We start from the raw sequence: 16,632 nt of genomic DNA on the forward strand, positions 1-16,632 counted from the left end.
ATCTAGTCTCATAGCATTGTGGTCGGAAAAGATACTTGATACAATTTCAACTTTCTTAAATTTACCGAGGCTTGACTTGTGACCAAGGATATGATCTATCCTGGAGAATGTTCCATGAGCACTTGAGGAAAATGTGTATTCTGTTGTTTTTGGATGGAATGTCCTATAAATATCAATTAAGTCCATCTTGTTTAATGTATCATTTAAAGCTTGTGTTTCCTTATTTATTTTCATTTTGGATGACCTGTCCATTGGTGAAAGTGGGGTGTTAAAGTCCCCTACTATGAGAGTGTTACTGTCAATTTCTCCTTTTATGGCTGTTAGTATTTGCCTTATATATTGAGGTGCTCCTATGTTGGGTGCATAAATATTGTTATATCTTCTTTTTGGATTGATCCCTTGATTATTATGTAGTGTCATTCTTTTTCTCTTCTAATAGTCTTTATTTTAAAGTCTATTTTGTCTGATATAAGAATTGCTACTCCAGCTTTCTTTTGATTTCCCTTTGCATGGAATATCTTTTTCCATCCCCTTACTTTCAGTCTGTATGTGTCTCTAGGTCTGAAGTGGGTCTCTTGTAGACAGCATATATATGGGTCTTGTTTTTGTATCCATTCAGCAAATATGTGTCTTTTGGTGGGAGCATTTAGTCCATTTACATTTAAGGTAATTATTGATATGTATGTTCCTATTCCCATTTCCTTAATTGTTTTGGGTTCGTTAATGTAGGTATTTTCCTTCTGTTGTGTTTTTTTGCCTAGAGAAGTTCCTTTAGCATTTGTTGTAAAGCTGGTTTTGTGGTGCTGTACTCTCTCAGCTTTTGCTTGTCTGTAAACGTTTTAATTTCTCCATCAAATCTGAATGAGATCCTTGCTGAGTAAAGTAATCTTGGTTGCAGTTTCTTCTCCTCCATCACTTTAAATATGTCCTGCCACTCCCTTCTGGCTTGTAGGGTTTCTGCTGAGAGATCAGCTGTTAACCTGATGGGGATTCCCTTGTGTGTTATTTGTTGTTTTTCCCTTGCTGCTTTTAATTTGTTTTCTTTGTATTTAATTTTTGACAGTTTGTTTAGTATGTGTCTTGGCGTATTTCTCCTTGGATTTATCCTGTATGGTACTCTCTTTGCCTCTTGGACTTGATTAACTATTTCTTTTCCCATATTAGGGAAGTTTTCAACTATAATCTCTTAAAATATTTTGTCAGTCCCTTTCTTTTTCTCTTCTTCAACTGGAACCCCTATAATTCGTATGTTGGTGCATTTAATGTTGTCCCAGAGGTCTCTGAGACTGTCCTCAGTTCTTTTCATTCTTTTTTCTTTATTCTGCTCTGCAGCAGTTATTTCCACTATTTTATCTTCCACATCACTTATCCATTCTTCTGCCTCAGTTATTCTGCTATGGATCCCATCTGGAGTATTTTTAATTTCATTTATTGTGTTTCTAATCATTGCTTGATTCATCTTTAGTTCTTCTAGGTCCTTGTTAACTGTTTCTTGCATTTTGTCTATTCTATTTCCAGGATTTTGCATCATCTTTACTATCATTATTCTGAATTCTTTTTCAGGTAGACTGCCTATTTCCTCTTCATTTGTTAGTTCTGGTGGGTTTTTATCTTGCTCCTTCACCTGCTGTGTGTTTTTCTGTCTTCTCATTTTGCTTATCTTACTGTGTTTGGGGTATCCTTTTTGCAGGCTGCATGTTCGTAGTTCCCATTGTTTTTGTTGTCTGACCCCAGTGGCTAAGGTTGTTTCAGTGTGTTGTGTACGCTTCCTGGTGTAGGGGACTAGTGCCTGGTCTCTGGTGGATGAGGCTCGATCTTGTCTTTCTGGTGGACAGGTCCATGTCTGGTGGTGGGTTTTGGGGTGTCTGACACGTTATTATGTTTTTAGGCCGCCTCTCTGCTAAGCGATGGGGTTGTGTTCCTGTCTTGCTAGTTGCTTGGCATAGGGTGAACAGCACTGTAGCTTGCTGGTCATTGAGTGAAGCTGGGTGCTGGCATTGAGATGGAGATATCTGGGAGATTTTCGCCATTTGATATTATGTGGAGCTGGAAGGTCTCTCGTGGACCACTGTCCTGCATGTGGCTATCCCACCTCAGAGGCAGAACACTGACTCGTGGCTGCAGCACTAAGAGTGTTTCATCTACCTGGCTCAGAATAAAAGGGAGAAAAAATTAGAAAGAAAGAATTAGTAGAAGAAAGAAAGAAAGAAAGGAGGTAGGGAGGAAGGAGGGAAAGTAGGAAAATGAGAAAGAGAGAAGATAATGTAAAATAGAATAAAGTATGATAAAATATATTAGTGTTATTAAAATAAAAATCTAATTATTTTTTAAAAATTTAAAAAAAGCAAAACGGATGGATAGAACCCTTGGGCAAATGGTGGAAGCAAAGCTATACAGACAAAATCTCATGCAGAAGCATATACATACACATTCACAAAAGAGAATAAACTGTAAATCTTGCTCTCAAAGTCCACCTCCTCAATTTGGGATAATTCGTTGTAAAAAGAGGAAAAGTGGAGAAAAATCATAAATCTTGTTATCAAAGTCCACCTCCTCAATTTGGGCTGATTTGTTGTCTATTCATGTATTCCACAGATGAAGGGTACATCAAGTTGATTGTGAAGCTTTAATCTGCTGCTTCTGAGGCTGCTTGGGGAGATTTCCTTTTCTCTTCTTTGTTCTCACTGCTCCTGGGTCTCAGCTTCGGATTTGGCCCCACCTCTGCATGTAGTTCACCGGAAGGTGTCTGTTCTTTGCTCAGACAGGACAGGGTTAAGGGAGCAGGTGCTTCAGGGGCTCTGGCTCACTCAGGCTGGGGGGAGGGAGGGGCATGGAGTGCGGGGTGAGCCGGTGGTGGCAGAGGTCGGCGTGACGTTGCATCAGCCCAAGGTGCACCGTGTGTTCTCCTGGGGAAGTTGTCCCTGGATCCTGGGACCCCAGCAGTAGCAGGTTGCACAGGCTCCCCAGAAGGGGGGCGTGGACAGTGACCTACACTCGCACACAGGGCTCTTAGCGGCAGCAGCAGCAGCCCCAGCGTCCCAGGCCCGTCTCTGGGGTCCATGCATTCAGCTGCAGCTCACACCCATCTCTGGAGCCCCTTTAAGCAGCGTTCTGACTCCCCTCTCCTCGTGCACCAGGAAACAAAGAGGGAAGGAAAAGTCCCTTGCCTCTTTGGCAGGTCCAGACATTTTCCCGGACTCCCTCCCAGCTAGCTGTGGCACACTAACCCCCTTCAGGCTGTGTTCACGCCACCAACCCCAGTCCTCTCCCTGCACTCCGATGGAAGCCTGAGCCTCAGCTCCCAGACCCCGCCCGCCCCGCTGGGTGAACAGACAAGCCTCTCCGGCTGGTGAGTGCCGGTTGGCACCAATTCTCTGTGTGGGAATCTCTCCGCTTTGCCCTCCGCACCCCTGTGGCTGCACTCTCCTCTGCGGCTCCGAAGCTTCCCCCCCTCCACCCCCCGCAGTCTCTACCTGCGAAGGGGCTCCTAGTGTGTGGAAACCTTTCCTCCTTCACGGCTCCTTCCCACTGGTGCAAGTCCCGTCCCTATCCTTTTGTCTCTGTTTATTCTCTTTTTCTTTTGCCCTACCCAGGTACGTGGGGAGTTTCTTGCCTTTTGGGGTGTCTGAGGTCTTCTGCCAGCGTTCAGTAGGTGTTCCGTAGGAGTTGTTCCACGTGTAGATGTATTTCTGGTGTATCTGTAGGGAGGAAGGTGACCTCTGCTTCTTGCTCTTCCACCATCTTCCCCCAGGTCCTCATATGTGTTTTAACTCATGTAATCCTTGCAAGAGCTCTGTGATATGGGAGCTTATCTCCATTTTATAGATGAGTAAGTTGAGGCCTAGTGTTATAGAACTTGTCCAAGGTTATATAGCTAATGGGTAGTGCCAGGCCCATTTGCCTCAGAGAGTCTGAATTTTTACAATATAATCTAAAAGAGAAATTTAATTACTAATTATAAGCAAAAACAAATTACACATTAAAGAAGATGACAAGTTTTCAGCTATCCAGTTAGAGAAAAACACACAGTCTTTCTCACACAGGTACATCTTGTATTGGCAGGTATTTTCCTTATTAAGCAATTATTTATTGACCATCTATGTTGTGCTAGGCACAGGTGCTGGGGAAAAACACTTAATAAAATACACCCCCTATCTTCAAATAACTTGCATTCTAAGTGAGGAAATAAGCCAACAGTTATAGTAGAGGTTATATACCAAGTGATACATCGCTGATGGCAGTATAAAATCTCAGAAATCTTTTGGAAAGAAGATTGGAGATAGGTACCTCAGAGCCTTAAAAATGTTCATTTGCTTTGACCTCAAACTCATTTTTATGGATTTATTGCAAGAACGTTATTCTCAATATGGAAAAAAACCCTTCATGCATAAAAACGGTTATTTTATCTTATACTATTGAAAAGTTGGAAAGAATTTAAATATGTAAAATGGTTAACCAGTAAACCCACTCAGTGGAATATTTTGTAGCCCACAAAAAAATCATGGTTATGAATCCTCTGATTATATGAGAAATGATTGATTTCAATGTTAAATGGAGAAAAGATGAACATAAAATTTGATATCCAATATGATGGGAGCTTTGTCCCAGAAAATTCACCCTAGCCGGTGTACAGAAGGGAGGAAGGGAGAGCAGATGACAGGAAGGAAAATTATTCCAAAGCCTTATCATTAGTCTTACTTAAGTAATAGAATATCAAGCAATTTTACTTTCTAACTTTTCTGGTTCCATATTTCCATGTAAGGGACATGAATTATTAATACTTTGTAGGAGGAGGGTACACTTTTTCACAAAAATTTAACAGCGTGTTCTAATTCTCTCCACTAGAGGGAGAAACTATTCCATGTAATTTCACTTTGATGTGCTCTTTAGAACCAGTCAGGAAGTTTTACTCTACTTTCCTCTGACTGTGATGAGGGTTTTTTTGTTTGTTTGCTTATTTGTTTAGAATTTCTTTGAAATCGGTTTTAGAAGATTTATTAAACCATTATATTGAAAGAAGAGGAATTTTTCAATTTTTCCCCTTTTTCCCCATTGAAAACTTGGCTGACTCTAGTAATGAAACATTAAAGAATTTGAAGTTCTTAGACTGTCAGTTTTTTAAACATGATCTGAATATAAAAATATATGTTAATTGAGCAAATTTTTGAAAACAATGAACAACTCATTGAAGGAAATAAAAGCCACCTCTGCATGTACACACTCCTAATCTGCTCTTTTGTCTGAAAAAAGTATGAAAAATATTTTGTCTTGTCACTAAATACCCTTTTACATCAGAGAACTTGATTAAGCTTATGCACCATCTCCCAGGAAAAACGCACAGATATATTTTGAATGTAGAACTCCTGAAGCCCATTCATTAACTCTGGTTGAGACCTGTTGTCATTCTTCTCTTAGTGGCTTCATAGCACATTCCTTCATATGGTGAGCTGTTTTTGTTAAAACCAATCCAAATTTGGGGGCTCTTAGCTTTCTTCTAGGGTTTGGTTATAAACAATCTTATGACATCATGTTGGTAGATAAATCTTTGCCCACATCTTTGATTTCTTTAGGGTAAACTCCTGATGTAGGATTGTTGTTAGGTACCAAAAGCTACTCTCCAGAAAGTGATACCAGTTCCTCTCCCAATGATGGCATATAATAGAGTTCCTCATTCTTTAAGTAATTGTTCAAAACAGTTAACATGTATAAATATACCTTACTGTTTTCATAAGTATAGGTATTGTGATTGTTTATCACTGCATAAGAAACCACCCCAAAACAGTGGCCTAAAACAACGACAATCACTTATTTTGTTCACGAACCTGGAGGTTGAGTAGGATATTGATTCTTTTACTACACTCTTACTGACTGAAAACAATACCTATTTGACTAGCTCACAGTTCTTTAGGTCAGAAGTCCAGGCACAACGTGACTGGGCTTCCTGCTCAGATACACTCGGGAGCATGTGGGTTCCCTTCTGAGAGTGTTAAAGCACGAAATTTAAGTGTAAGATATTGAGCCCCAAACGTTGGATGTTCACCATAGTTTGTGTGGGTCACAGAGCTGAAATCAGGATGTCAGTCTGGCTGTGTTAGCATCCAGAGGCTCTGGGAAAGAATGCCTCCAAGCTTCTTCAGCTTGTTGGCATAATTCAGATTCTGCAGTTGCAGGACAGATGTCCCCATTTCCTTGCTGGCTGTCAGTTGGGGGAGAGTTTCAGCTCCTAGAGGCCTCTCTCTTGCCTTCCCTGCTGCAGCATTCGACTTCTTCAGACCCAGCAATGGAGAGTCTCCCTCTTGTCCATTTTGTACTTCAATTCAGGAAGAGTTCAGGTCCTTTCCATGGGGTGCCTGAGTAGGCCACATCCACCTAGAATAATCTCCCTGTCTTAAAAAATCAATTGATTTTGAACCTTAATTCCATCTGCAAAATCCCTTCACTACAGCATCTAGATTTAGAGTTTGATTGGATAAGTGGAAGGTTTGTGTACTTCAGTAAGTGGTAATATTGGGGGCTCTGTTAGAATTCTGCCTATTGCAAGCAGTGTCCCCACTTCAAGGACTGAAGTGTCTTAGTTCATAAAACTCCTAAGAGAGTTTATCAGTGTTCATTTTATTTCAGTGACCTTGGTGAATGGGAAGACTACCACCTCCATGAACAGGAATGACATCCATCTTCATGAGTCCACAGTGTGGCTCTGCTACTTAGTGGTGTGACCTTGGCTGTGCTGCTCTACTTACTCTACTTCTCTGCCTCTGTTTCCCTCATCTGTAAAATAACATGGAGTTAGTGATCATTCTTTCCTCGTAGGTTTTTTTGTTTTATAAATTTATTTTTGGCTGCGTTGGGTCTTCGTTGCTGCTCGCAGGCTTTCTCCAGTTGCATCGAGTGGGGAGCTACTCTTCGTTGTGGTGTGGTGGCTTCTCTTATTGTGGAGCACAGGCTCTAGGTGCACAGGATTCAGTAGTTGTGGCACGTGGGTTCTAGAGCATAGGCTCAGTAGTCATGGCGCATGGGCTTAGTTGCTCTGCAGCATGTGGGTTCTTCCTGGGCATGGGCTTAGTTGCTCTGCAGCATGTGGGTTCTTCCTGGGCTAGGGCTCAAACCCGTGTCCCCTGCACTGGCAGGCAGATTCTTAACCACTGTGCCAGCAGGGAAGCCCCCTCTTAGGGTTTTGATGATTACATTATTTAATACCCAGGGAACTCCAGGAACAGTGCTTGACTGTAAATTGATTTAAAAGTGATTACTTTTTAAAAATATGTTTTTGAATCTGCAATTATGCAATTCAGGTATGCTAAGCATGTTCGATAATAGAACTTCCTGCTACAAAGAGACCCACAAATAAAAATAGAATTGTTCTTTCTTGGTCTTCTTATTTCTGACTTACTATGTTATACACATATGCTTTTATTGTGGGCTGCCACAAATTTATGTTGGAAAGAGTGGAATTCAAGTAGATCTTTACTATGTTAATTTGATAGATTTTGATAGTTCATTTTACTAGCATGGTATGATATTACCAGTAGCAGACTAAAATCTGAGTTCACTTCTGGCTCTGCCCCTAAATCCTGATGAGACCAATAGCTGGAAAGGCTTTTGGATATTATACTAAGAATTAGTTATAATATTGCCTCTGTTTGTTTAGGAAAACCTGGAGGAGTGCCTAAAGCAATTAAAGGAGGAAAGAGTAATAAGACTGAAGGCTGATAGACGAGTCAGTGAGGTAAACAAGTTTCTTCTGCTGCTTTTGAGAGTGTTTTGGTTTTATTTTGATTTGATTTTAAACCATATACACATAATTTGTAAGCTTTAAAACTGTAATATATTGCAAATTGGTTGTATCATATGGACTTTTGCATTTACTGGTATTTAGTGATCATATGATCTATATTCCAGAAAACATGTTTCTAAAAATGTGAAAATCTGCTTTTGTGTATGTGTGTGTGTGTGTGCTTTTATATGACATTAGCTTATTTCATGTTTATGATTCTTTGATTCAAGAAGGCACTTTCTGTGCATATATTGTATATACAGTAACATAAAAGACATGATGAGACTCTCCTGGCAATGAATTAGGAAAGTGAATCATTTAAATAAATTTAAGATATTGTAAAACTTCTAAGAATACAATGAAAGATAAAAATATATACTATGAGAATTACATTAGGTAATGTGCATGAAAGCAGGGCATAATCCAAAAAGTTCTATATAAATATATTTTATCACAGGGTGAGTGTAGGGAGGAATTTTTGAAAGTGCATCCATTGGATTGGTGGACACTCATTCAATAAATGTTGAGCACCTGCTCATGTAAGGCAAAAGGGGCATAATGAACATTAACGGCCTTTCTGAGAAATACGAGAGTTGAGCTTACAGGGGGTTTTAAGTGCATAGATGATGAGCGGAAGGGGCAGAGTGCACGGGGGTGAATATTTTCAAGAAGCCAAAGAAAATATTGGTGATCGTACATTTAATAAATTGGGTTGGGTCTTTTAAATATAAGCATTAGATATTTTGCTCACTAAAGTTAATTCTTAAAATTCAGCAGAGTTGTAATATGTTTTGTTCAAATTAGATTCTATAATTCACTTTCTAATTTAAGGGAAACTTAAAGCAGGTAATTTTCTAATGTGGAATGAGGCTCCATTGTGAATTGAACCAGTTAGAAATGTGATCTTTTGTGAAAGATCATTAATAAAACTGTAACTTTGGTTTATTTATATACCACCTAAGTGTTATATAGGAAACTTTTTTGGGTGCCTGTGAGTTTTGGTTATTATGTGATATGATCTCTGTCTTTACTGGTAGAGAGTTCAGTTAATTACAAATTAATTACATTTTGAGTGTTTTAGTTTTGTTCCTTGAAACTAGGCAAGACTACTTTTGATGACAATGAGAAAAAAACATGTCAGACATTTTCAGTCTTCTTGTATAGCTGGGACATGAAAATGCCCAGGTAAGAAATATACATTTCTGTTTGTCTGAAGCCCTTCATGCCCACCCATTGACAAGCATGATCCTGGATGATGAAGGTGTTTTGGGCAGCATTGAGAATTCTTTTCAGAAGTTCCATGCTTTCTTGGATCTCCTTAAAGATGCTGGGTTAATTCATTCCTCTTCTTGGCATTCTTCGATTTACGCCTATAACGTAGTTTGCTGAGGAACTGGAGCAATTTTCATCACTTACGTGGCTATATTTAGCCAAATTTAGTGTAATTATAGGTAATATATTTGACTTTTTAAAATGAGGAATTATTTTTTTAAGAAATGCAAATAGTGAAGCATGCTTTGGTAGAGTGCAGAGCCCATTATAAAAGAGTAACCTGTAGACAGAGTAATTAGTAGATATAGTTGTTTTGTAAAGACTAAATTGAAGGCACTTTTCTTTGAAAATATTTGTGAATGCATAAGAATTTTCCTATCTTTCACTTATTTTGCTTGTTTGATAAGTTTGAATTAAAATTATCTTTGCCTTAGACATAAAAATTAATATTAATCTGCAGGGGTGATATAGGTCAGTGGTTCTCAACAGGGAGCAATTTTGCTGAAAGAGGTAAGTATAGATTGATAGTTGATGGAGTGGTGTTTTGTCAGTGAATGAATTGGTGTTGGTGTTGGGAAGGAAGGAACAAACACATTCTTGGAAACTGGAGGAAAGGTGGTAAAGAAGTGTGGGAATGGAGGTGTGACAGGCAGTGGACGAGGTGCATGGTACATGTTGAAGCTGCTAGTGAGACAGTGGAATGTGTCCTAGCAGATGAATCTGGAAAGGGCTGAGAATTTGGGGGAGAGAGAGGCTTGTAGTCTGGAGTAGGATGTTGGCTTTTTAACATTTTAGAAATATTTCATGATTGTAGGTCTGGGGAAATCTAAATTGCTCTTCTGTGATTATAATAACCTTTGTCTTTTGTCCTTTCCTCCTCTGGGCCAGGCTTGGGCAGCTGGCCACAATGACTGGTATAGATCAGTCAGATTTTCCTTTACTATGTCGTCCCCAGATGAATTCTACTGTTAGTAGTCCACCTAAAGAAGAAAAGAAGGCACTTGAAGAAGGAAAGTCAGAATCAAAACAGGGTGCCCCAGGACAAATGCAAAATATCCAAGTAAATGGACAGAACAGCACTTAATGATTCTAAGAATGATTAGCAAAAAGGAAATGACCAAGTCAGGGAGAAAACAATAATGATCAGTCTCTAATAGTTCACATGCTCGGGAGGTAGAAGACTCTGGAATCCTTTCCAAATCTGAGATTAGTAAATGTGTGCCCATTTCATGATACTGTATTGTTGTAAATAAGGAGAGTGGAAGTACTTTAGAAAATTTATGAGTTAAAGCAAACTATCCTTAATGAAGAAAGAAGACATTAGAGAAAATATTCCAGATTTTAAATTGTATAAATGTCTATTCTATTCATATTTTATCTAGGTTTCTATTTGTATGCAGTCAGCTTACAATGAAGGAACACTAATGAAGGTAAACATACTGATATAATTTTTTAAAATAAGTAATCCAGACATAGCTAATAGGTAACATATTACAGTGAATCACCTGGTTATGGGAATGGGAGGGGAAAACCTGTCAGCTTTTCCTCTAGCCTTACTTGGAGCCCCCATCAACCAATCTCAGACTGGTCTTGGGAACTGACAGCTTGATAACACAGTCTGGTCACAAACTATATATTGTTTACATGTGCCTGGAGGATAGAAAAGAAATTAATTATCTTACAGAATAGGGTTTTATTTTTAGTGAGGGAAAGGAAATGGGTAATAACTACCACAATCACCAAAGTCTGAAAATGTAGCAGAGATAGACTTGGATATAGCTAGGTTAAGCTGAGAATCACTTGGCAAGATATAATTACAAAAACAACTGGCTCTGAATAATCAATTGACTGTGTTAATAATAAGATTACAGAGTAACATTGAAGTTTTGAACTCTACTTTCTAATGGTTGGCTTTGTTCCTCACTGAATTTTTGTCTTCTCTTTTGTTTTTCCCTCCAGTTTCAGAAAAGTACAGGTGATGCTAGGATTCCTTTGCCTCTCGACTCCTTCCGTGTCCCAGTGTCTACTCAGGTGGCATTAGAAACTTCTAAAGACAACCTGGGGGTCCCAGTCACAGAGCAGCGGCAGGAGTCTTTTGAAGATTTCATTGCTAGAACATGTTCTCCTTCAGCAGACGTCATTTCTGGAACTGGAAGTCAAAGAAAAGAAGAGGAATTATCTAGAAATAGCAAGTCTTCTTCAGAGAAAATGAGCAAAGCAGGTGAATATACCAAAAATTACTCTGCTAAGAAACAACCTGGGAAGGACTTGCATTCCTGCTCTGACTCACCTGTAAAGCAGAAAAGCAAAGGAATTGGGCAAAATAATTCTTTGGTTAATAAACCAATTAAAAGTGAGTCTTCGAAAAAACACATTTCTGTTAAGAAAGAGGGTAGAATAGTGATTGTTTCATCAAAGACAACTAAAAGTAAATTCAATCTACTAGAACATTCTTAAAGGGATACTCTTGGATCTGATTGTGAATTTCAAGAAAGCATCCATACTCTATCACACCTAACATAGGTCTAAATCTTTTAAAATTATGTTTTTGCATTCAAATTTTAATAAATTACTTATGTTTTTATTATAGCATATGATGTTTTCAGTTACTTGACTGGAAACCATTAGAGAAAGATTTATCTATACTTTTTATTATAATGAAAGTTTTGGTGTACTTTTCCTTGTAACATTCTGCATCATTCATTCAGCTAGTGTTTACTTAGGGCTTCATATATACAGTACTCTTCTAGGTGCTATTGCTTTCAGCAGTGAACAAAATAAAGCCTTTACTCTCCTGGAACTAGCACTCTGTGGTGGGAGAAAACATAAACAACAAAGCAGGGTAAGGGTTAAAAAGAGATGGGAATAGTAAATGGAATCGTTTTACCATTTGGTTAAACATCAAACTATTATAAATCACACGGCTAGAAGCCATTGACATATTTTAATTCACAATAACCAGAGAGCCTCAAACATTTACCAAGGCACTTAACCGTGTTTATGGATTACAGCAACGCTCTGAGGTAGGGAACTGTTACCATCCTCATTTTATAGATGAACAGTCTGAGGAGACATTATGTGAGCTGCCCAGAATTACACAGCTATAAGTAAATGGGAAGTTGTGATGTGACCCGAACCCATGCTCTTTTTTTTAATGTATGGACTTTATTATCTTTCATTTGTTTCTGAATTATGTGAATTTTTTCTTTAAAGATTTTTTCTGATGTCAACCATTTTTAAAGTGTTTATTGCATTTGTTACATTACTGCTTCTGTTTTATATTTTGTTTTTTTGGCCACAAGGCATGTGGGATCTTAGCTGCCCTACCAGGGATTGAACCCTCACCCCGTCCATTGGAAGATGAAGTCTTAACCACTGGACCACCAGGGAAGTTCCCCATATGTGACTATTTTGCTGGCAATTTTTTTAAATTTTATTTTTTATTGACATACAGTTGAATTACAGTGTTGTGTTAATTACTGCTGTACAGGAAAGTGACTCAGTTACACATTTATATACATTCTTTTTCATATTCTTTTCCATAACGGTTTATCACAGGATATAGAATATAGTTCCCTGTGCTCTACAGTAGGACCTTTTTGCGTTTTTTAAAAATACATCCATTTTTTAAAATAAATGTATTTATTTATGTATTTATTTTTGGCTGTGTTTGGCCTTTGTTGCTGCACGTGGGCTTTCTCTAGTTGAGGTGCATATTCTTCTCATTGTGGTGGCTTCTCTTGTTGCAGAGCATGAGCTCTAGGTGCCTGGACTTCGGTAATTGTGACATTGGGCTTATTTGCTCTCTGGCATGTGGGATCTTCCTGGACCAGGGCTTGAGCCCATGTCCCTTGAATTGTCAGGCATATTCTTAACCACTGAGCCACCAGGGAAGTCCCATGTAGGAACTTTTTGTTTATCCATCCTGTATATACGCCAGTTTGCATCTGCTAATCCCAAACACCCAATCCAAACCTCTCCCACACCCTCCTCCTTGGCAACCACCAGTCTATTCTCTATGTCCTTGGTTATGTTTCTGTTCACACATAGGCAGAACCCAGGCTCTTAATTACTTTGTTATCCTGTTTCCTTGTTAAGTGAAGAAGGGTTTAAGGAAGGCACTGAGAGAGAAGCCAGTGAGCACTAGAAGTGCAAAAACAGTGGGGCTGTCAGAAAGCACAGCTGTCTCCTTCCCCTATCGTGAGCAGGATTTTTAAATGGCAGAGTATGTAAGAGTATGTGATGACATGTCTCTGGATTAAATTATGTCTCCCTGGTAAAACATGTACAGATAAGTCTTTAGTTCAATCAGAGTGAAAGGTGAGATCAGAGAAAACCTGGAGTGTCAGATTTCCTGTAGAAGGTCCTGCCTGATTGTTACTAAGAGGGCTACTACAGTACTAGTTAGTTCATTAGTCATGGGTTGAGTGTTAGAGGAGTGAAACAATGAGCAAGATGTAGTGTTGGCCCTTTAGCAGTGGAGTGAGAGTGGAACACGCACAGCAGATGTCTCATCCTGCACGTGACATGCTGTGACAGGCATATTCAGGGAGTTTAATCAGTGTTTGTGGAAGAAGAGGGGGAGCCGTGAGGCAAAGAAAAGTCATCGAAAGAGGCAGTCCCTAAGCTAAGTCTTAAAGGACTTGTGAAAAACTAGTGAGTCAGCTGGTGAAGGGCATGGACACTCAAGGCAGAGAGGACAGCGGAAGTCCAGAGATGTGAGTGTGCGAGGGGTGTGTTATGGAACCACAGGCACAGACTCTGTAGAATCAGTGCAGTGTCACCAGGCAGTGGCAAGTGCCCCTAAAGGAGACAGCGAGGAGGAGGAGAGCAGGTCTTAGCCACCCATGTTCGTGGAGCTGGTTTCCTCAGAAAATAGCTAAGAAGGGAAAGGACAAGTTCAGGTGGCATTTTAGACCACTGACGTCAGTATAGATGAGGAATTTGAAGAAGCCTGGAGACAATTATGCCCCACTCTTCTGAGAAGCAGTGGTTTTTTTTATTTTCAAGTGGGACTTTCACGCTGCCACCTCCTCTCTTGACCCTACTGAGAGGTTTATAGGCCGGCAGAAGGAAGAACCTGGCTTAAGTAAAGTTAATCAGGTTTCTTTACTGTACAGATTCTCGGGCCTGCTGTAGGCTAATGTTCATTCTGGATCGTCACAACAGGCATATGGTACACAGCCATCCTCAAAGCTATTTGACTCTAGAGTCCTTTTTTAATAGAAGTGTCTAACAACTGGTTCCACCAAACAGCAATTTGGTAACTTCTAGCCCAGGTAATAGCAAGAAGAAAGGGGTCTGAAATAAGGTATAGATGAAGGGAGGAAATAAGTTCTAATTGTATTTAGGAAATTACAAGCAAGACTTGATCTTGGGAAGTAAGGAAGAAGTAGGAGGTGGAGGCTGAACCCACATCTGTGTGACTAAATATGGGTGGTGGTATCATTGAGTTTGGAAATAGGGGATAAATAACTGAATTGGGGAAAAGACTTTAGTGCTGGACATGTTAGAATTTTAAAGCACCTGTAGAATTCAGAAGACAAACTGGTAGATAACTGGACATGCACGTGAAGACATGGAAAGATAAAAATTTGAATGTCATCAGCACATATCAGCAGTCATTAAAATCATGAAAGTGGATGAGATTTCAGAGAATTGTGAGTACTGACAACATTTAAGTAATAAGCAGAGAAAGAATTCTGGGAAGGAGAGAGGTGATAGAGTTTCAAGAAGGAGGAAGTAGATGACAGTGTTATCCTTCAGAGAATGTGAGTGTCCGTTGGATTTGGGCAGTTAGGTCCCCAGTGACCTTAGAGCAGTTCAGTGAAGTGGTGGACAAAAAGCCAGATGGCAATAAATTGAGGGTGTAGGGCTGCCTGTGGGGGCCAGGCGGGGCTAGTGAAACAGTGGGAATAGGCTACTCTCAAGGAGTTTGGATGAAAAGAGAAAATAATTAGAAAAAAAGAATCTTTTAGAATGAGAAGGAAATATATTTTATATGTTGAGATGAAGGAACTGATAAAGGAGATCCTGAAGATGTAGATAATAATTTAGAGAATTGGGGAAACATGGACATATGAATAAGAAAAAAAACCTTGCACAGTATATAAAAATCACTTGTATTCTTCAATTTGGATGGATACTGGTAAGTTTGGGAGGAAATAAAGGTAAGAAGAGATAGAAGTTAAATGAGTTTATACTGATAGCCTCAGTTTTCTTTGACACAGATTTTTCAGTGACACATATATACACATACATAATTACCATTTTAAAATTATTTCATAGTTACATGTTTTATTAATCACGTCTGAGAAAAGTCACTGATTTTCATTTTGTACAGCATTATCTTGTAAGGGCAAGATACAGTGACAACTTCCAAGCTTTTTGCATATCAGAGCTGAAACTTAAAGTATCTCCATAATTGAATTTTCACTTCTTTTTTGTAATAAGTTTATCCTTAGGAGGATAATTTCATAGTGTTTGATCACAGATGAGTTTGGGCATTGCTATCACTCAATCATGTTAAGCATCTGTCAGGTTCTCTCCTATACTATATATTAATTTTTTGTCCATTAAGCAAATATTTATTGGTGGCCTGTGGGAATATGATACACCTAGATCCTATTGCCTTGGTATAGTCACAAAAGCCTCTGAAACTAAATTTCCAAGTCAGGCCGTACTAAGGCCTGGCATAATAAGTTTTCATTGTTAACAGTTTTTTGTGTGTTTGTGGGGGTTTTTTGTTTTTTTGTTTGAAGCAAGCATAAGACACTGTCTTAACTCAGTAGTTGTCCATTCATTAATAAGTCAAAGAAGACGTTGATGAAGCATGGTATTTTGAATATCCTTTCCACAGAATAGGTAATGGGCCATCCTGAAACTCTGGTGAGATGCTTATCATTTTCAGATTTTGGAGTGGCTGAGAAAACCTTATTACACCTTGAATTATCACAAGAAACATGAATTCAGCCAAATGAAAACAGTGCCTCTGCCTACTGATGTTGTCAATTTCCATCTCAACAAAAGTGAACATTTCTCCTTTAGATTAAAATCAAGAAAATCCCCTTTGTCCAGGATTCAATAATGGGGTGCACGAAAGAGGAAAACTGAAGCTATTCCCTCTTTACACCTGAACAGTGAATTCATTCTGATATCAAATATTTGTTTGATTCTGTTATGAGGAGGTGCTTTATTGTTTAGAGATCAAGTTACTGTTCATTCTTGCTAAGTAAGGAAAATTCATGTTTTAGGACTCTGAATAGTAACTTTATATATTTTATATATATATTAAAAATAAATATATATATTATCTGTAATATATATTCCACCTATTCAACAAAATTGTAATTTTCATCATCTCTTACGAATGATGAACTGCATTCACTCTTTGGAAAGGGCTTATAGGGAATTAAAGTCTCCATATACATTTTATATAAGACCATGGAAACCAAATTCTCAACTGGGAGCAAACTTAGGTTTTGCTATGAAGGTTTATGCTTACCTGGCCTTAGAGTGGTAGGCCAGGAACTCAAGGTGGAGTTTTTTTTCCTCTAAGTTACTTTCATTGATGCCACCCTGAAAAA

General features: G+C 38.8%; 1 protein-coding gene across 1 annotated transcript; it reads left to right on the top strand.

Annotated features, from left to right (window-relative positions):
• Positions 1-9,016: 9,016 nt before the first annotated feature.
• Positions 9,017-14,919, top strand: LOC132481194 (centrosomal protein of 78 kDa-like). The gene is made up of 4 exons (XM_060085866.1): positions 9,017-9,105; positions 9,935-10,106; positions 11,006-11,399; positions 14,843-14,919. The coding sequence occupies exons 1-4, from the start codon at positions 9,017-9,019 to the stop codon at positions 14,917-14,919; spliced, it is 732 nt and encodes a 243-aa protein (XP_059941849.1).
• The last annotated feature ends 1,713 nt before the right edge of the window (positions 14,920-16,632 follow it).

This window comes from Mesoplodon densirostris, chromosome 20 (genome assembly GCF_025265405.1).
Source record: "Mesoplodon densirostris isolate mMesDen1 chromosome 20, mMesDen1 primary haplotype, whole genome shotgun sequence".
Classification (NCBI taxonomy): Eukaryota; Metazoa; Chordata; class Mammalia; order Artiodactyla; family Ziphiidae; genus Mesoplodon; species Mesoplodon densirostris.